The following is a 21,864-nucleotide window of genomic DNA, read 5'->3' on the forward strand; positions in this document are numbered from 1 at the left end:
GGAGCTCTGAAACATACAAAGTACTTAATTATGATTTTCTCAGCCCAAACTGCTTTTTAGTAATTTTTGATGGTTTTTTCTTGATTTCACTTCTTTTCACCATCGTCTCTGAAGTTGCCCCAACCAATTTTTAATTCCCTTCATACGTTAGAGCTTCATGCATTTCCAAACTTTTCTTCTTAGTCTGCTTCCTCAGATACTAGTTTTCAAAAACCTTGACTAATTACAGGTTGATGACCTACTACAGACAAGCAACTTATACTGTAACTAAGTAGAAAAAGTCATATTTCAAAGTCTTTCAAAACTGCAAAATAGAAGTTTACAGAAAATCTTTCCACAGGGTTTTAAAATATATTCACCATCAGCAACAAACAATTCATAGTATAATTCAAAATTGCAGAACAATATGTATAATTTTCCTTCAAAATATTAACTTGTCCCATTACCCAGAAAAAAGTTATTAGCAATTCTGTGTTGAAAATCATGTGTTCAAAAAATGTGAATATTTATAGAAAATAACATTTACTTATTAGAGTTATGTCTAAATTCTTACCTAAGCTGTTTAAAAGCTTCTGCTTTCACAAGTGGTGTTTCTACAGAATGTTCAAAAAGTGCCCCTTCAGGCCCTGCAAAAAAAAGCAAAAGATGAAAAAACATTTTAATGTAATACCTCAAATATAACACAAAAATAGCAAGAGTGGTTTTTTTAATATGGCCATTTTGATGTTGGACATCAAGAGAACACATGTTAAGAATTAAAAGACAATTAAAATACAGCTATGTTATTACCATTGCAGTATTGGTTGGACAAATACAATATAGAAGTAATGTAAATGTACAGCTTTAAATTATTAAAATGGTCTGAAGACAGATAAATTTTAAACTACTTACAGAAATAAAATAAATAAATAAGATTTATACAATGTAACTTTCAATATAGTCAATAGAGATAATTAAACCCATACAAAATCTTTGCAAATGCTACAGTCCTAAATAATCATATTTATTTCAAACTGCTCCATGCATATCACAATTTCTGTCACATAGCTTTATCAAAGATTCTCTCCTATTTACATGCAGACTTGCTGAATATGAAATGGTGTTTCTGCAAGCAAGATGTTAATGACTACGGGATCAGATAGTTTACACCTTGATATATGTGTAGTTTCATTCCAAAGAGGAAGAAGCAGTGGGCACCCAGCCTCACCAGGAGCCTGCTCAGGTCTCTGTTGGACCTAAAAATCTTCCAAGGACCTAGATTTCTGCTCTCCTGAGTATTAGCATTATTTCACATTATTTCAGTGTCACCAACCCAGTGACCACCTTCCACCTAAGCTCCACTAGGATCAGGCAATCAGCTGACGTAGGGCAAAAGCCCCTCAGCAACAGAGGCAGTTCAAAAAAAGCAGCTGAACACCACCAACTACAGCAAGGGTGGAGCCTCTCAACTTCTGTGCCTTGGCTTTTTGAATGTACTCATCAAAAACTGGAGAGGTCTTAGGTTGAGAGATCTTCTCTGGCTTTGAGGATTCATATACCTGAGCACTTTCCAGGTGAATATGTAGCAAGGCAATATATTTTAATAGTTAGGGTATTAGTCAAGGTGGCTTGTCTGGCTGCTCTTTATGCCATTACCCTCTGGAAAGAATTCTGAGCTGTAGAAATCCCTAGGTTAGGGATTTGGGCTCTGTGTAGACAGAGAATGGCAATGGAGGATTAAAAGGTATGGTTTAGGTTGTATAAATGTGGTATTAGATTGTATTAAATGTGGTATAAAGGGAAAAAGAGAATTAAAAATTGGTTGGGGCAACCTCAGAGACCATGGTAAAAAGAAAAGAAGTGAAATCAAGAAAAAACATTAAAATTATTACATTGCTGAGACAACTGATAGGAAGACTGTCTCTTCACGATGATTGCTGGAAAATTCTCAGGATATACTGAGAAGGCATAAAATGTGCTGCTTTTTGAAAAGAGTTTTAGCTGAAATCCTGATTTCCAAGAATGAAATCTCCTTGATGGAAGAGAAGAACCCAAGATACAAGAATTACCATATTAAATCACTTCACCACTTTGAGCAATCATTGATTTACTAAGCTTGAATTTAAATTTTATTTAGCTGTTGATACTCTTATAAATTTAAATAGATTAATTTTTCTGTAAATTACAAACTGGCATGAATATAATACTGGAAAATATAAAATTTATTAAAAATTTATTAATTCAGACAGAGCATTAACCCTGCTTCATTAACATTTCAGTTCATGTTCATTAACATTAAGAATATTCTGCAGCTTAAGGAATTAAAAATATTTATCAGAAAATGCTAATTTGATACAACTAAGATATTTTGCAGGGATATGCTGATACGACAGAAGTGCAGATGTGGCACCTGGGGACAAGATTTAGTAGTAGACTTAGCAGTGTTGGGCTAATGGTTCAGCTTGGTGATCTCAGGAGTTCTTTTCCAATGTAAGTGATTCTGTGATCCCATGATTCTATAAAGCAAGGAAGTGGTTACAGAGATAGTAGCAGTTTCATGGAAATAGAGGCTAATGGAAGAAAGAGAACAGGAAACATCAGTTTTAATGTTCTGGGCAGTGGCCAGATGGTGTAAAATGGAATGAAAAGGCTTATTTCCATATTCTAGAGCTCACCTCTAAGCATGAATAAAACCTTGACTTTAATGTAAGTAAAGCTTCTTCATCAAACAGCATTAAGTTTTAACAGTATGCCACTAAAACAAAAAAATCTCAGGGCAACCTTTTTTGGAAAATGGTCCTAAATTGATTTTCTGTCTTTATTTCCTAGTTTAACTGTGATATGACTATTACTATATTTACTATTTTTTAGGCTACTGTTTATTAAGATATTGTAATTTATTCCTAAAATACACAAGAACAAGATTCTAATTTTCTCAATGACACGTTTGAAGCCAGCAAGATTCATTAACACCCCACGCACCCTATCAAGCGAGGACCATTTGCCTTCTCAAAGCCTAACAGAATGTTTACTCATACCCTCAAATTGCCTCCTACTTAACTTACCTTCTGAGCAGAAGTGTTTAAATTAAACACACACTGTCACATTGCACTTCAGCATTAGCTACGCAAACTGAAATCCTTTGCACAGAACAGAGCAAATACTCCAGGGGATTTTTATAAAAGACAAACAAGCAGAAGGGCAAGTAGTAAACTGGAGAAAGGGTGATAGAAATATGCTTCTCCATAAAAAAAACTGATCCTCTCTGCCCTGCCAGCTTTCCTTTAAGGAAAAAAGCATAGGTGTGGCACCTGGGGATGTGATTTAGAGGTGAACATAGCAGTGTTAGGTTTATGGCAGGATGTTAGAGATCTTCTCTAACCTTTAAAATTCCATGTTTCTATGAGCCTGCCATGACGACATTATAGAACTAGTCAATACAGTTACAAGGTAGTTTCACTGTCACCAGTGCCAGCTGAATGTACAAAACCTTCCCAGAACAAAACATGGATGTTCAGTACTGCCACAGCAACATAATAAATACCTGCAAAACACAGGTCCTTACTGAAATAATATTGAAGAGGATGCAGTTTTTGTCCATGCTCCTTCAGGAGCAGTTATTTTCACAAAGGGCTAAACCCAGCTTCAGTTTCATATACACTGAGATGTGTCTGTGATGTAGATGTCACAGATGAGCCAAAGGCAGTGCTTCTTTGCCTCCTCCTATGTCCTCACTGTCATCTGGGACACCCTTGTGTGTCCTGCCTGGCCTCCAGCTGCCACAATCACAAGAAGCATTTCCTGGAGATAAAGTGATACCATGTGGTGTCTCACACAGCCCAGGGTGTTTCACACGCAGCTGGATGTTAATGTTTGAGCATGTGAGCTCAGCCTCTATCTGCTCTCCTCCAAGGGAGAAGACAAGCCCTGGAGCACTCCCCAAAGCAGAGAAGAGGATTTGGTGGGCACAAGAGCTCTGTCTGGGGCCGGTGCCGGCATCTCTCTGTGCTCCAGGGAAGTGTGACCACCCAGACCTGCCAGTGACCCTGTGGAGTATCGGAGGCACGTTCCTGGTTGAGGCTTTTCCCAGGCATTTGCTCTTCTTTGATTTGCACTGCTCTATTCTACAAACGGGCCACAGAATGTCTGACTGAAATAGTATGAGTTGAAACATACTAATTGTAGGAAAATGACAGGTGTTGGGTTGGATTATATTACTCTTAGACATTTACCTTTGTCTTGAAATATCACAAATCATACACATTTGCTCTCTGCTATATTATATTTTAGCTGAAAACTGTCAGGTTTTCTAAAAATCATTGCTGAGCTTTTCATCATTCACATAAATAAGGAGAAGTAACATCAAATAGTTCACTACACTGTACATAAAAAACTGCAAAAATGTTCTTTGTGTATTTTATGCCAAGGATTATCTATTTTTTATGGCATGAACTTTTCAAAATTTATTTCACATTGATCTTATTCTCTATCTAAGATGTTTAAAAATAGTCTCAGTATATATTAGTGTTACTAATTTATCCTTCATGCTAATAGTATCATTAAAATCACAATAATTTCTCCTTCATGCTAATAGTATCATTTAAATCACAATTTTAATAAATTAATTTGAAGCAAAGTAGGCATGAATCTCCTCTCACTTACATTAATTTTACACTGAAATAACCTCACTGACTTTAATGTATTTGCTTTTGAATTTTACTACAGTATTAAAAAAAACAGGCAATGTGTCTTAGTGCAATATCTGCTGAAGTAAATAATTATCAATGCACTGTAAAGATTAATATTGGATGAGTGAGTCATTAATATTAGCATAGCAATTTCAACTCATGTATGAATGATTTTTACTTACTTTGAGCAGAGACAGACCTTTTCCAAATCAGTTAACAATTATGCAGTTTTTCATATCTTTGTTAAACACGCTTTTCTATTAAAGTTTAGCATCCCTTGGGCAAACAATAATTATTTGATATGGTTTCCTGGTTAAACAAAGTTGTAATTTCAATTAGGTTAAAAAGTAAGAAACCTTAAGATAAGACCCTCAGGCGTAAACAAAATTTATTAACACAATTATTATAACTTAACTTTGACTTTGAATCACTAATTGTATAGTTACTACCATATTTATACTTTTGACAGTGAAATAATATGAATATATTAATTGAAATGAAGACCTCAAGATTCCAGAGGATCAGTAATTAGGGAAGGCCAAATATGGCAGTTGCAATCAGGTAAAAAATATTAAAAAATTAATTGAAAAGAAATTACAGAATAATTTCAATATTTCCTTTGATGGATTCTTCTGCTCAAAAAGAGAAATCACACCTTGATGTATCTATTTTAATGCCACCTAGAAAATGAAGGTTGACTTTATCAGGATGTATGAAAGGAAGTAGCTTTTCATGTGATAACTTTGACATATTACTTTGCAAATGAGTACTTCAGTGATTTGAAGAAACAGCCTAAGACAAACTTTTCTCTTGACAGGTGACATTTAAGATATACTACAAATATCTTCCTGTGACATATGTGCTACTCACAGAACAGAAATACAGTAGCTTTCACTTCGAAAGATAAAATCGTATAAAAATATCAGAGAGATATTTCTCTCTCTAAAGTTTTCACAGATCAGACTCATTACTACTCAGAATGGAATACATAGAATTTTTTCAGCTTCAGACAGTGTGCACTGAAAACATTAAATAATTCTTAAAAAGATGGACCATTACAGTTCCAGCTATGAATGGCTTTAAAATAAAAAACACACATATTTACACATTTTATGGGATATTTACACATATATATACACACACACACATATATAAATGTCTTAGATTAGAAAAAGGTCAGATTATCTTCATATTTCTGTTTCCTAATGAGGTAAAACAAGAACTTGCATTCACACATAATAACATATTTAAAAATGCCATTCTTATTGAGCCTTTCATATGAGTGTTATCTGAGCATTTTTTAAACCGTTACAAACCTGTGACTCGAAGCTTATCTGTGCCAATTACAACTTCATTTTCATCCACTGTAAAAAGTGGTTTTCCATCCTTTGAGTTGATCTGAAATTGCTGACTGTGGAATTCTACCATTTTAGGACCTGCAAAAGACAGTAGAATAATGGAATAATTTCATCATTTTTCTTCAATTTTATATATAAATTAATAATTTTAATTGGTGTGTTAACAATTTAGTGACTCATTTAAGTACACTGAAGGACATGAAGCACCCAGATATTCTAAGGATAGTGAACTTATAAGTTCTGAAATTGGTTAAGTCTATTTACATGATATAATTTGTTGTTCAAAACCATGTCCTGGAGTCTTCCTTTGTAGTTGGGTTTCCAGGGAATCTAGGAAATCCCACACAAATTGATCCAGACTAACATTCATGTCCTTGGTGTTGAAACTGCTTTGATCAAATGAATCTATCTTTTCTTTTTCTTTTTTCTTTCTTTTTTTTTTTTTTTTTGAAACAGAAACTAATTATCAAAGTCTTTGCAGCATCATCCCTTTTCATTAGGGAAGCTCAAATGCTTTAAAATAACAAACATCCCATGTAAGAGCAGGACCTCAGCTCTTCCTAACAGATGCCAGTTTGGCTCCACTTATCTAACAAATGCTACTGATCATGTTCTTAAGGGTTTCAAGAAACTAAGAGAATATTTGCAATTGATTCTGGTACTCCAAAAATGAAAATAGTATGAGCAAGAGAGTCTGTGCATACTTCCAGATCCAAAATTCACTAAAACATCCTGTTCTACAATATTGGCTTGGTAAGCAGATAAAAATCAAACCCTTAATATTCCCTGTTCTAACAACCTGATCAATTAAAATTCACACCACATCGAGCCTGAATATCTATTACATAGAGTTGTCATCATAAATCTATGTTCAGAATTAAAATTACAGAGAATGGTCAATGCAGTTAAGACTCCTTTTCGGCAATTCTTAATAAATGTATTTCACAGACTATCCACAGGACCGAGAGGCACTGAACTGCTTCCTTCCCATTAAGAACCTGTTTTCCCATGTCTGCTCCCATAAATGTTAAATATATTTCAGGTAGTAATTCTCAAAAGAAATGGGATTTTTTTTTTAGCTCTTATGTGAAAGGGGCATTAAATACATGCAGGCATTTGACAAAATCTGGTTGGTAGCTGGTATGACAGAAACACACCATGAGGCTCCATACCTATTGCTTATTGCTTCACTCAGCAGATGTAAAACATTGATTTTAACTGTCCACCAAACACAAAGAAAGAGTTAGAGATGCCATAATGTCCTAAACAAGGGCAACAATTTTAAGTCATAAAACCCAATACTGATTCTGAGCTCTGCATTACGTTATGCTCTGCAGCACATGGTGCACCCAAGCACAATCTTATGGACCCCAATATGGCTCTCCTTTAAGCTGTTCTGAAGCCCAAGGCTTTATTTCTGAGAAGTATGTTGCAAAAAGTGAGATCAGAAAATATCTTTGTCAAGAGAAAAGGCCTTAAACAGTATTTTAAAAAAAATTTTTACAGCAAAAGAAACAGTTCTGGGTAAGTGAGGCAGGGATGGATCCCTGTCAATGGTTTCCTAGAGAATCTTGGTTAAGGTTTTATTAAGGTCCCTTCTAACCTGAGTCATTTTATGGGTTAGTGATTGATTGTTCCTGTTTGTGCTCAGCAACAATAATGAAACTGGCCTTTTATGTAGTGTAGCTAGATCCTTGTGTTTTCAAACAAATCAAAGGCCTGAGTAAAATGGATATTATCAACTTTACCAGTGCTGCAGGGGCTGGTCCCTCATCCTTCCCATTCATCCAATCCCATGATTTTAAAAGCTAGCTTAATTAAGGAAAAACTCTGCAGGCAGTGTGAGAGCACTTACTGAACATTTTGTACGTTCCAAAGCTACTTCAACTTGTCTCTCTTTGGAACTCCAACTCATGGCCCTTGCCCACGCTGGATTTGCATTCAGACTGTTTGATCCTGGACCTTGCACACTTGAATAAATCCTTAACAAGAATCTTTAAGTTCACAGTTTTCTTAACACAAGTGCCCCACTAATGTGAGACAAGGACTGTCCTATAGATAATCTTCAATATCAGAGAATGGTATGAATAATAACTGATGTATTTTGAATCTTAAGAAGGAATGATAGGGTAAACAAAATTCAAGCATATGTTTTATTCATGCTAGAGATGAGATATCTCAGGGTTTCAAAAAGAAATAATAGACTTTTACATAAATGGGAAAAAGTTTATGTAATGAAAAGGAGCAACTAATTTCTCTTAATGGTATTCCACAATACACATAAACTAGCTATATTGCAATAATACTAACTGTATCATAATCCCAGTGAGATTAATTTTCAACTCACAAACAGCAGCCAAACTCAGTATCTGAAAGTGTAATCTCCTAATACCTAAATGTGTTTTGTTTACCACTCTAGCATATTAACTACATATAAGTCAACTAATACGATATAATCATATTTGCTGATAAAATCCTATGATTAAAAATGCAACCTGACTGAATGCAGGTTATAGACAATATTTGTCTTCTGCTTGCTGTGAGATGTGTCACACGAATTTCCAGGTCAATGGGTTATTCTTGTATATCAGGCTGATTATTGCCTATTGTTCCTGTGTGTTTCCTCCTTTAATGTGCAGTCCTGAAGCAGACCTTGTAAGTGATCTTCACATCACATACCTCTAGACACTGAGGATGCTGCTTTAAATGGTCAACTTTTTTTTTTTTTTTTTACCAAAAAGAAACTGACATGCTGCTAAACAGTCTTCATTTTCATTTGTCCTCACTCTTTACACCCCTAGAGATTTTCCGAGGAAGGAAGCTCTTGTTTAGTGACTCCGTTTCAGTTGAAAAGCATTTTAATAAACTGTCTTCTACTGCTACACAACCTTTGAATTCCAGGCCAATACAAATATAGATGTACCAGACAGCAAAGGATCTTCTGTCAAAAACAGGGCCAGCCATAAAATAAATACCTGCAAATGCTTAATGTCAATGAAACCTGAGGAGTCTGAAATTTGAAGAGTCTGCCTACATGTTACCAGTAGGCAGACTCTTCAAATAGTTCTGCCAAATACTAAGCGTTTTTACTGTGTCTTTAGATCTTTCAGAAGAAAAGGCTTTCCAACATTGGATTTACTTCTATCACTAAGTAATTTAATATCTTTTATTTTCTTATTCTCTTTTTTCATCTGCCATTTCTAATTAACCTATGGCTGTCAGCTACTCTGTATGTTTTGCTCTTCTCCTACCACCTAGAATCATTGAAGTATTGGGTATAAACTAAAGTCCAGACTGCTCTTTGATATTCCTATGCAATCTCCTTTTCCAGTTAATTTTTATTAAACTAAAGCACCTTACTTAAAATAAGATCTCATTAAAAGGGTATTAAAAACTTAATACTCCTACAGATTTAGTTCTCATTCCATGTATGATAGAATACAATACCAATAAATGTAAAGTCCTTACTTTCAGAACCATAAAGTTAGGTATATTTTCATATGAAAAGGTATGGTATTTCAATAGAATAAAGGTATTACCATAGGGAATGTGCACGTTGCACATACACATTTTATGTCTGTAACATACATCTCTCATAGGTTTGAACAACAACTCTAATACATGAATAGAACACTTGCTGATCCTATTTCCCCTTTTTCTCTCAGTTCTCCTTTTATGCAATGGATGAAACAATTATGTCCTCTCAGATCAAAGTCAAAGTGCCTTACTGTGACCACTGCTTATATTTTGTTGTGATCTGTGATTGAACACAGGTCTAGTGATCTTAAAAAATTGGTCACCTTTTCTCACAGGCTTAATGAATCCAAATTTTGTTGCATGAAGAACTTCAACAGGAAAAGCTGAAACATACATAAGATAAGGTGAAAAGGAAAATACTAAAGGAGATAAGGCATGATAATATGAAATCCTCTATGCAAAGAGGATAGTTGATCTCTCATCCCTAAGTGAGTACTTTATCGTCAGTATAATGGATATTCTTCTTCCCCTTTTCCTTTTTTTTGATAAAAAAAGAAATCCATGAGTGTATTTGCATAAGGTCAACTCATGCACTGTGTTTCAGCGGTATTTTAAGCCTACCTACTGGATCTGGGCAGAGGACAGTGTGAGAGGATCAGCTGAACAGATGGAGCACGATTCATTTCACAACATTCATTTCACAACTGCTGTCTAGTACCATTATACATTCTTTTGTGTTCTCTGCCTGGCCTTCAGGTTATTTCAGATGTCCTAGAGTGTCCAGGATTTCTATATCAGACCAGAAAGTCTGACATGGGGTCTGTAAGCAACGTGAGCCCTTCCAGCGTGTCAGGTGAAGACTGGGCAAGACTGAATCACAGAAGAATGCAAGCCAGAGGTCACCTCTCTATGTCCCATCTCCTAACTACAGCAGGGTCAGCTCGGCTGGAAGTTAGATAAAGGTGCTCAGGGTCTTGTCCAGATGAAGTTTTAACACCTCTGAGGAAGGGGATTTATTAGACTCCCTGGGCAATCTGTTCCCATGGTTAACCATGGAAGAGTGGTGAGTCTCACGCACCCCTTCTATGCAGTTGCATTTTGCCTCTCTGCAAACCATGACCATTGCCTTTTGCCCATTTGCTGTGCACCTCAAGTCTGGATTCACGCTAGTGATTGGACAGCAGGAAATGGCCTCAACCAAGAGAGCTTCAGGTTTGATATTAGGAAAAAGTTTCTCCACTAAAAGAGTGGTTAAACCTTGGAATAAGCTACCCAGGGAAGTGGGTTCAGAAGCATTGAAAAAATGAGTAGATGTGGCACTTGGTGATATGCTTTAGTTGGCATGGTGGTATTTGGTCAAAGGTTGGACTTGACCTTGGAGGTCTTTTTCAGCTTTAATGATTCTATGATTTATTTTGTCTCTAGCCCTCCTAGTACCCGGTGCCCATTAGAAGCTCTCCTTAAACCTTCTCTTCTTGCAGGTTAAACAAACACAACCTCTTCAGACTCTTACACTTCATTGCTTCCACTCCCTGGCCATCTGAGCAGCTCCCTGGGTGGCTCGCAGCTCCATCCCACTGGAGAGGGTCTACAGTATTCCAGCTGCAGCCTCCACCTCCCAGATGAGGGATGGTGCAGCCCAGCATGCTCCTAGTGCTCACTGCCACAAGGCTACACTGCAGGAACATGTTCAAGCTGCCCATCAGGATTGGGGGTGTGTTCTGCACGCCTGCTGCACAAAGATAGGGGTGTGGCTCCACCTTTGGGCAGTAGCTGCCATCAGGGTTCAAAACTGCTGTTGCATTTGAAGCGACTAGGATTTTAGATGTACTTAATTATCCAAATTCTATCTTAGATTATAATCTCAGTAAATTTCAGCCACTTTAAGCTAACTTTACGAATTCATCTAGCATTAACCACTGCCAAAAATTCAATTAGTTTTGGTGCAGAAACTATCCTCATCTTTAGCAGTAACTATTACCTTCCAATTACCACCCAATTACTTATGTTAATGATTATTGTACCACTGAAACCAAAATATATTTGGGATTGCAAATTTATTGAAACTTTTAAAATTGGGAAGGTTGTAACATCTTTAATATTTCCCCTTTTTTCACTTATTTTTAATTATTTCTTCCAATTGGAATAAAGAGACAATGAAGCTACTCAGAAGAGTGATTGCTCTCTGATGACAGACAAGTATCCCCCAAATGGTTATTTTCCGAAGAAAAAGTGGCTTCCCAAATATTAGTGGTTTTTTTTCAGAACAAAGCTTTGTAGAATTATGTTCTCTTCTAGACTGAGAAGAAAAGTGACAGCACAGGATTCAAGTCGCCTGGGCCAGGTTTAATTTTCTCTTAATGTGATGCTGTCCTGTTTAACAAGTCGGCAATGCACGTTATCATAGAATCAGAGAATGGTCTGGGTTGGAAGGGACTTTAATGAATGTGTAGTTTCAAACCCCTGAAATGGGAAGGGGCACCTCCCAATACATCAGGTTTCTCAAAGCTCCATCCAAGCCTGGCCTTGAACACTTCCAGGGATGGGTCCGCTACAGTTTCTCTGGGCATGCTGTTCCAGTGCCCCTCCACCCTCACATTAACTATCTGATTAACTGCTAGAGGATGTTTTAATTCTGGCTTAAGTCAGTCTGTCTGACTGTGAACATCATTGTGAACTTCTTCAGAAAGATTATCATATTTGGGGACAGGGTGTGCATATCTTGCTACCATAAGCATCTTACTCTACATGGTGCTTAGACCATCAATGGTGGTTTTTTTTCAGAAGAGGATACTTTTTCTTTGAGTCTAAGTATTAAACTGCAGTTTGATTTGCTTAACTAGGTCTCATTTAAACATATCTTGAATATTTCTTACTGTTTTCTGCTATTTGTTTTAATTCTTTTGAACATGATATACATTCAAATACTCAATGGTCTCACCAAAGACTAAAAGCATTTGCATTTAATGCATATTAAAAAGCATGTGCATTTAATGCATATTCTCTTAAAAAGGAGAATTGGTCAAAAAGTATGTAGAATGTTTTAGCAGCCGCCTGTCAACTCTCTAAATCTTATCCATCTAACCAAATTTTACTTTTACATAAACTAGCATGTATGTCTTTATATGATCAGATTCACTGCTAGCTAAAATTTTTATACTTTAGGAAGCAAACACTCCTACTTTAATCCCCTTCGAATAAATACTCCAAACTCTTGATCATAGAAATTCTTAATCACCTCAAAAATACTTCAATGAATTTTCAGATTTATCCTTCTATTAACTGCTTCTATGTTGTATCTTCCTTTCTTATAGCCCAGCTGGACACCAATTAAAGTTGTGCAAATAATCATCTTGCAGACAAAGATCTTCAAGGAATACGTTCTGCCTTTTATCTTAGAGATAAGAAAGAATTTATTTGGACAAAAATGGGATTTTTAATGAAAGACTTCTGGGAAAAATAAAGAAGGAAAAGCTAAATGATTTTACAATGTCATTAAGTTTATGAAACTGGCTTTGGGATTTTCCCTGTGAAAACAAGATCAAACTCTTCTTAGAGTCATCATGCTTCCTTAGCACTGTTTTCTTCCTCCTATGGCTCCTATGGAAAACTACCATAACTTGAAAAGAAATATTAAAATGCTGATAAACCCCTACATGATTTGACTTTGGAAAGCAGTAGTTTTCTAAATGGCAATTATCAGTGCTAAAGCAATGTATGAGGTACTGACACTGATCTGTTTCCTCAGAACATTGTTCCAGTCTGAAGAAAGAGATAGCACAAATACTCTCATTGTAACAGCTGTTCAGGTTAATGTTAGAGACATAGTCTCAAAGCAGAATTTTGACTGGAATTCTGTTTTCACACTGCATAAGCCATTTTGACTTTCACCATATTCCCATGCTTTCTGAGTGAAGCTGATTTCATGCTTAACAATGCAGAACAGCTTCATAATCCAACTATCTAAATAAATTCCTACAAGCTTTAGACACTTTAAACTGAACCCCTGACCTAAGCTACTGATGTTACTATTCCTTGGTGTAAAAAAATTGAAATAGGACAAGGATCAGCAACCCATTCTACTGGAATCTGCTCTCACAAAACTTTCATGACTTTGGAAACCTTTTTTCTTTTTTTAAACAAGTTTAATTTTTTTTTCTTAAATTTTCTCCTGAAAAAGACATATTACAAGGAGAATTTAGGATCTTCTGTAAGTTGAAACCTCCTTACAAAATCATTTAAAGACAGATATCTTAAAAATCTGGTCCTACTTTTCAGCAGAGACAGTTGCAAATATGCGGCTCCTATTGACTTACTATCCATGACTGAACCAGAACTGCAAAAGCTGACTGTATTATTTTCATCTGCTGATAAGCTGTACATAGACGCTTATGCTTACTTAGGTAAAACATAATTTACTATTTGATACCAATGTTGCTCTTAAAGATTTCATAATTCACTATATAGTCTAAATGTTTCTTTTGTACATAATATATTTATCATCAATCAATATTGAAAAAGTTTGACAAGTTTTTTGTACTAAGTTGATTTATTATTGCTCTGGATTTAAAATCAAAAGTGCTGCATTGCTCTTCTATTCTAGGATTGAATAAGGCTTTGAAGTGGTTAAGAACAGTAATCTTGGAAATCATAATTAGCACCTTTGTGGATTACCAAAGAAAGTTCTAGATATTTCAGTTTTGAAAGTTGATAAGCAAGCTGTAACAGTGATACTTGAATCGTATTAATGATTCTAAGGAGAGGAGCTATTCTAATGAAAATATTCACTATCTGTTTTGTACACATTGTTGGCTTGCATATAAGCAACTCTCTCCACAACTTTCTTAATTCCCTATGACTATTAGGCCTGTACATTCCCAGAACTATGCTTTGCTTAGATTCCTTCCTTGCTGTCTGTGGGCCAACATCCTTCGGAGTCCCATTTCTCCTAGAAATATTAACAAAGCCATCATTTCCCTTAAATAAAATCTTATTTCTTTTTATGCCTTGTTTTGTTCCTGTTTGTTTATTTGTAAAAAGGAATTAAAATAAAATGGGTGTTTTTGTCATCCAGGGAGCCACTGCAGAAAAAAAAAAAGAATGAAGAATGTAATTGTGCTTTTTTTTCTTTAATTATGGTCCCTATTATTTTGAAATTATCATTTCCCTGGCAAGCACTTTTTGAAGTATTTGCATTTAGTGAGACTTCTGAAAGCAGTGTAATTATGGGTTGCAGTACAAAACTCAACATCTACAGCATTTTGATTTAAAAAACAATGTTCAGACAACTCCTCCAAGAGGTATTGCATGCAGACAAACTGAGAGGCATGTAGAAGCTTTAAAGCCAGAGTAATCATGTTGGAATTTGCTCACATTTTATGTCTTTTTTGTATATCTGTGATTAATGAAGGAATGCATAATATGTGCTTATTATCTTCATAGGGGGTATTTCACAGAAACTCAAGTAAAGATTTGTTTCACATCTCTTGTGTGAATTACTTGTGTTGAAGACTGGGTATATAAATCATTCTTAGTAACTTATTAAATTCTTTTAAAAGATCATTTGAATCACAATTTCCATGAGTTAAAAGGTATTTTTGTTATAATCTTGCGAGAGATGCTATATTATATTGTCATCTCTGGAACAATTCCAAGCTTATCTATACGACTTCTTCACAATTGCAAATAGTCCTATTTATAAGAGGACTAGAGTTTTAAGACATAATTGCAGCACATTGGCAATTGTGGAAGATATTAACTCTTTAGCAAAGGCTTGTGCATATAAAATGAGTATGCCACACACCTATTTATCACACTCCTTTTGATAAATATTTAGCAGTATTTTCTTAAGACAAGTCATGCAGATCTTTATGATTGACAGAATTAAAAAAAGGGAATCTGAAAGCATTTAAAGAATGAAGTGAGATAAATTGTATAATTATACATTTTTAAGTGGAATAACAGGCTCCTTTATATATTTTTTTCCTTTTGTTTGAAAACAGTGAGGCTTGAAAAACATTACATGAATTGAAATGGTAATTCTTCAAACAGGAGTTGTCACAGAAGTTACACAGTCTCAACAGCACTGAAAAGTTGCTCATCAATGCTCTGCTGGATCCCAATTTAGTAAACTACTTAAACATATCAAGTTAGGCTACAGTTAAATGAACAGGAATTTATGCTTTGCTGCCTGAGGACTTTGTAAAAAATGTGTGAAAAACTTGCTAGATTTTTCTCCAATGTCAAATAAAGGTTGAAAAATAGTAACAAAGCTAAGAAAAATTTTGTCATGGCTTACACATATTGTTGCCATTATTGCCTTAAAAATATGATTTAAAGAGTAAGGTCAGGTTATTTTTTCTGCCAAGATCTCTCACTTATATCTGCCAAGATCTATTGATTTCACCGACTAAACTGATGTATTTTACTGCTACCATAGATAGTAAAAGATAAATGTCTGAGTTTTGAACTTGAATTTTTTTAGGATGTCTGCTTAAATGTATTTTCTCAGAAATTGATTTGCAACTATCAATAGATATTTACACAAGGAAAAAGGGTAACTTTTGCAGAGACCTTTCTTGCATAACTCTGCAATAAAGAAGTGCTTCAAATATTTGAAGAATTATTGCTTAACTGAGAAACTGAAAATATAGTGCTGCTTTTTACTAAGTGGCAGATGGACTATTCAAATATGACCATAATAGTAATAAATAATAATGTGTTTAGTGCTTTATACTCTCAAATCTCTATACAAATATTCATTACAATGTTTCCAAAGCAATGGACAAGGAATAACCACTCAGACTTACCCACATTTAATCTGCCTGTGACCTCCCCATTTGAATTGCGAGCATTCACAGTCACATTGTGAGTAGACTGGAGAAGCAGTGATGAGTCCTGAAGTATGGAGAAAGAAAATAAAGTATGTTAGATAGTACAATTAGAATTGTGAACCATTTTCAAAATTTAGTCTAGTGTTGGTATCAACTCAGTCACTGAAAGGTCTTTGCAGCTACAAAACTATCCACAGATCTCATCAAATAATGTGGGCAGATATTTCTGATTACTAATACTACGTCAGATTTAAAGTAAGAAAAATAATTAAAGGAAATAGGCCAGGTGAACAAAACCTGTGTTACTGGACCAATGAACATGGCTGCTAACATTTTATCTTTTGGAAAAAAATGCTTTAGTACTAGATTCAGTACCTGTCAGTACATAACTCAAGCCATTTAATTGAGTGTGAGCACTCTAAATAGTATGAATTTGAGAATTCATACTATTGTATTAACTTGGTGAGAAACATGCTGTGCATTCTGCTTCCTCAATGGTCCATGCAGTCTGTGGCCTAATTTTGGCATCTGGCACTGGCTCTCCAGGCAAGGAAGCTCTAACAGTCAGTGATGGAGAGTGGCAGGCTGACTAGATCAGTGCTGACTTTAACAGATGACAGTACAGGTGATTTTCAGAGTAATCACAGTGGCCACTGTCTTTACTTGACATTAAGTATCAGAAAACTATTTGGGTACACAAATCTTATCACTCATTTGGATCACCAAACTGTAACTTCAAACTGGTAGACTTCAAAAAAAGGGGAAGAAGTTTTCTGCAGTACAGGTGTTTTCATACTAAAGCACACTTTGTCTCTGGAGGACAAGCACTCAGTAAGTGATAAGAAGTGCCTATGCAGATCTCAGTTGCCAAAGCATCAGGGAATACATATGAAGAGAATATCAGCAAGCTGCCTGCTTGTAACCTCAGTGGAGATACCCAGTTTTAAATAAATGTGTTTCTAACTACTGGAATATTATTGAGAGATCAGCCTCTTTCACAGATATGGCTTCTAGTTATTTTTCTGGACTCACCAGAGACCACATAGTAACTTGAAGGGCTAACCCCTGAAAATAACCCCAAGGCATATTTTCATCTCAACTTAATGCTTAGAGTATGAGACAACTTGAGAGTTTTAAACACTTTTTACATGATGAATTTTACTAAAAACACTTCTTTAGTAACAAAACCACAAACCTGATTAAAAAGTAATGAAATAGAAGCAACACACAATTTGGACTCATAAAAGTTACACAGTTTTTAAAAGAAAACAAACAGTATCTTACAAGGAGGTAGAAAGGCTCTTTCAAAATAACTCATTAAGTGAGCAAAAGAAATGAATCACACTATATAAATTATATTGGGAAAACATAAAAGCTCACAGAATTAACATGAATAATGAAAATAATGAAAAGTCTTAGGAAAAAAGTAAGCCATGTGTTAGAACGAATGGTAGTAAGTTAGTATCAAGTGGAAAAGGAAGGCCAACAAAGATTGGGGATTGGGTAAATATAGCACATTTAAGTAAATCTGCTAAATGACCCACGGAGCTGGGCATCTTTATTACATTTATTTGACTGTCACTGGTTGATTTAAAAAATATTTTAGTAATTTGTGGTATCAAATGAAAGTGTGCATAAAATGTACTCTAGACCTGCTGCTGCACACATGTGGTTTTAATTAAAATCTAGTAACATATTTAAAAATGCTCATCTTTTATCTTTCCATGAAGATGTTTCAGCAAAGGTGCAATGATCTTGCCCACAGCTCTGCGTTGGACTCATAATAAAGGCATAAACTTGTAATAGGCTCCAGAGACAATGCACAGCAAGTAGATTTTCTGCTACATATTTTCTTAGCACTTTGGAGACCTCATTAGGCGAGAAAATCTGTTAGGAGACTGCAAGGAGAGAACTATTAAGGCAAGGGAGAAAGCTGCTTTGAAAGCTGAGAGGGGCTCAGTTCTCCAAGACAAACTTAGAAAAAGAAAGCTCAACAAATAAGTAATGTTATGAGAATAAACACATAAATGGCAACTCAGGAGACCAAGCTTCAGGCAGTTAAGCCTTTAGAGAGTTCACATATTTAAAAGAAGCAAGGATACAAACAAAAACCTCTGATGAATTATCAGTAGGCAGAGAGAAGCAGTAGCCTGAAGGATCTAATTAATCCACGCTACTAATGATCATGACGGATCATTGGACAGCTAAGCCTATATTAGATGCTGCCACGCCTCTTTTTCCTATATTGTACTAAATGCATTAAGAGCTGAAAGGAATATTAAGAGAGCACAAATGGTAGCTTAACACTGCATAACGATCTTTGGGACTAGAGGGAGTTCTTAAACATTAGCTGTGGTGGTCTGAAAAAGTTACAAGTCTTACTAGATAAAAAACCTCAAGGGAAATTCACCAAAGCGCATAAATAGTTTTCTCACTGTCTGTGAGGCAGAAAAGAATACAGCATAAGAAGGTAAATGGAAATACAGATACAGTAATGGAATTTCACTGTCTTAATTAAGAGCTGCTCCTGAAACTAGAAATATTTAGAGAAAAGTAAAAGCTCAGTATAAGTAAAATATGTTGGCATTGCTTAAATTTTAGTAGTCAAGCATGTTAACAACCTCATTCTGATAAATTTATTTACATTTTCTCTTGGTATAGCAATATATATACACACTAACTTTTTTCCTAGGTTCAGAAAACTCACATGGCTGCCGATTTCTTCTCAATTACATGTTTGAAGATATGAAAGAGGCATATTTGGCTTTTATTGTCACTGAATAGTACATTATTCAATGAAATGACCCAGTGGTTGATGGTAATATTTACAAAACATAAAAATTTATTTAATGAGATGTTGGTCTATGGACAATAGTTCTGGAAACTATTTTATTAGCCAGAAGCAGCCATCTCCCTACAAAAAATTCACTGGAATAAGTTTCAGAGTCCCCCTGGATAGTTTAAATCCAAATCAGATGCTCTCTTCCTTTTTCTAAACCCACAACTTTCGCACCTTTCCCTTTCTCCGTGGCATTTTTAAGTTAATAATTTTGATAAATATTTGACCAATCTTGGTATTCTTAGTTTACTTCACTAGTAATAACAACAACAAACTTGTATGTCTAGGTGAACTAGATAAAATACTAAGTCTTTCCATTTAGACTTGTAAATTTTATATACATGTATATATAAACATGCCAGACATCTCATGACTTTGTCCTTGAAGTGAAAAAAGCTATATATTAGAGAAATCGTAACTTTTCCATTGGGATCCACTAATTTTAGAGATATTGAAACTATTCTGTAGTGGATGAATAAACAGAACAAGCAGCTTCCTAGGGAAGTCAGTATTAAAAAATAATCTCAGTAAAAATAATGAAAACCTTTTCATACACTCCTCAAGTTTTAGCATTACTTACATATGATAACAATTATAATTCCTGTTTGAGCTGCTTATTACATGCCTAAGAGATAAATGTTAATTCTGACAAAGCATCATAACCCTGACCTTGTAAAGTGTGCAGAAATACGTGTATATACAGATATACATGAACATACATAAATATATATATGTTTGTTGTTTTTCTTACATGACAGAAATCATGGAAAGTTCAATTATTCAGAAGTGCATTCATTTTATTTAGCATTTTTGCAAGATTACCCACTTACCACTCTTGAATGGATTTCTTTGGCATAAAGAGGGAATAAGAATTCAGATTCCCCTTCCAGTCGAAGGCCTTCTTTTGTAACACGCAGGTGTCCCATTCCAGTCTGAGGAGAAGATGTGAGAATTATGCACAATTTACTATTGTTGCTGTATCTATTTTGTGTTCTTTTCATGAATTAAACATTTTCAGAACTGCCTGCCTCAAGTCTACTGATAAATATACAAATAGTAATGCATTTAAAATTTTGAGAGTAGCTTATTTTTTCCCAGGAGTAATTTTCTGTGTGAAATTGCAGGTTTCATGAAGTTATTAAACTTGGTTTGTTGTTTTGTTTTGGATTTTTTTTTTTTTTTTTTTTTTTTTTGTGGGGGGAGGGTGTGGAGTGGAAATACAGTTTTATAGTTTTATAGTCATTAAATTTAAAAAAAAGTGCATTTGTATTGGCTGTGCTGAAACAGCTTTTGCACTTGCCTTCTAAAAATGTAATGAGCAACAAACTTTTACAAATGAGTACTCACATAAAAAAACTTATATTAACATCTCAGGGTTCATTCTATCCATAATATAAGCCTACAGTACAGACAAAGAGGAATTTTTATTTGCTTTCATTTTCATCAATAACTTCTTTTTAATTAAGTTTTAATTCATTGGCTTAGTTTTTTCTCCTTCAATTGTAGGTTAAGGCTCTGTATCTCATTATCATATACCTTTTTCTGTATCACCTGCTTCTCAGTTTTTTCATCCTTACTTCCTCAGTTCCTCCTGCTTTCAGCCCAATTATTCTTTCCAGCTGATATCTCCGTTCTTTCTTTTTACTTCCTTTCATCATTATCATAGAATTGATAATGTGAAAAATGAGTGAGGAATTACTTCAGTAAGTACATCTGAGGGTTTGCAGGCTTCAGCTGCAAGGTATTTCACAGGTATTTAGGTAATTTGTAAAGGATTTGCGTATTTCTCTGACATAAAGAGTGACAGAAAACTTGCCAAAAAACCCCAAGAAACCCAAATAAAACACACTAGCCTTCCAGCTAGGCAACATAAAAATATTTCAAGACAACAGCTGCAAGCTACAAGGAACCGATGGAAGAGCTAAATAAAAAAAACAATAAATCCAAAAAATTATTTTCACTCTAAACAGCTTTCAGGTAGTTCTTGATGTAAGCAGAGAGATAAGAGGCCACTAATTACACATCAATAAATTGTTCATTGAATGAATTATGCTTGCCACTGAGAAAAGCTATAATTGAAGAGATGGTAATTGCTTTCAAATATATGTTCTGACTAATCAGATTATATATGTATATATGTAATGCTAACTAACATATCAAACCAGCCTTCAATAAAAAATCATAGCTATTTTTTAGCAGACCTGAAAGGAGACAGAGAGAAACAAGTTTTGCTTAAATTCCATAGGGTAAGAAATGTTCATTCACTCCACTGGAGAGTACAACCACAATTCTTCCTCAGCAAGATTTGCTTCAGGAAAGAGGCTTTTAGAAAAGCTATTTATGGAATCTGTTTTTCAGGGTTAAATATTTTACTGTTTTGAAATATTTAATGTACTGACTTTTCTTAGTGAAAACAGATTCAGTTTCCAAACTCTACACCACTGCCAAGCTTTTAAAAAGTACCCAGTATATAGTGATACATCCCATAAGGCAAAACTAAAATACCTATGATGAGCTTTTATAATGACAATTCCTAGCCAGCACTGGCTGATTTAAAAATATGTTTCTCTAGCAAAGACTATGGACAGTTTCTTCTAAGTTGCAATACTCCAACATTATAAAGACATTTAGGTTTTAAGGAAAACACTTGAAAAATCTGATGTGAAATATCAGGATATTCTAAAGAAGTA

General features: G+C 34.9%; 1 protein-coding gene across 7 annotated transcripts in view; it reads right to left on the minus strand.

Moving 5' to 3' along the window:
* Positions 1–21,864, minus strand: part of SGCG (sarcoglycan gamma) — a 107,211-nt gene that overhangs the window by 22,731 nt on the left and 62,616 nt on the right. For all 7 annotated transcript variants that reach the window (XR_010440892.1, XM_064717363.1, XM_064717346.1 and 4 more), the window contains 4 exons: positions 20,005–20,106; positions 16,312–16,399; positions 5,984–6,103; positions 554–626 (listed from right to left, as the gene is read on the minus strand). Coding sequence is in view for 6 of the 7 variants with exons in the window: in XM_064717363.1 (XP_064573433.1) it covers positions 554–626; positions 5,984–6,103; positions 16,312–16,399; positions 20,005–20,106 (383 nt within the window). In the remaining variant the exon portion in view is untranslated. The remainder of the gene's footprint in view (positions 1–553; positions 627–5,983; positions 6,104–16,311; positions 16,400–20,004; positions 20,107–21,864) is intronic.

The sequence above is a fragment of the Zonotrichia leucophrys genome, chromosome 1 (assembly GCF_028769735.1).
Source record: "Zonotrichia leucophrys gambelii isolate GWCS_2022_RI chromosome 1, RI_Zleu_2.0, whole genome shotgun sequence".
NCBI lineage: Eukaryota > Metazoa > Chordata > Aves > Passeriformes > Passerellidae > Zonotrichia > Zonotrichia leucophrys.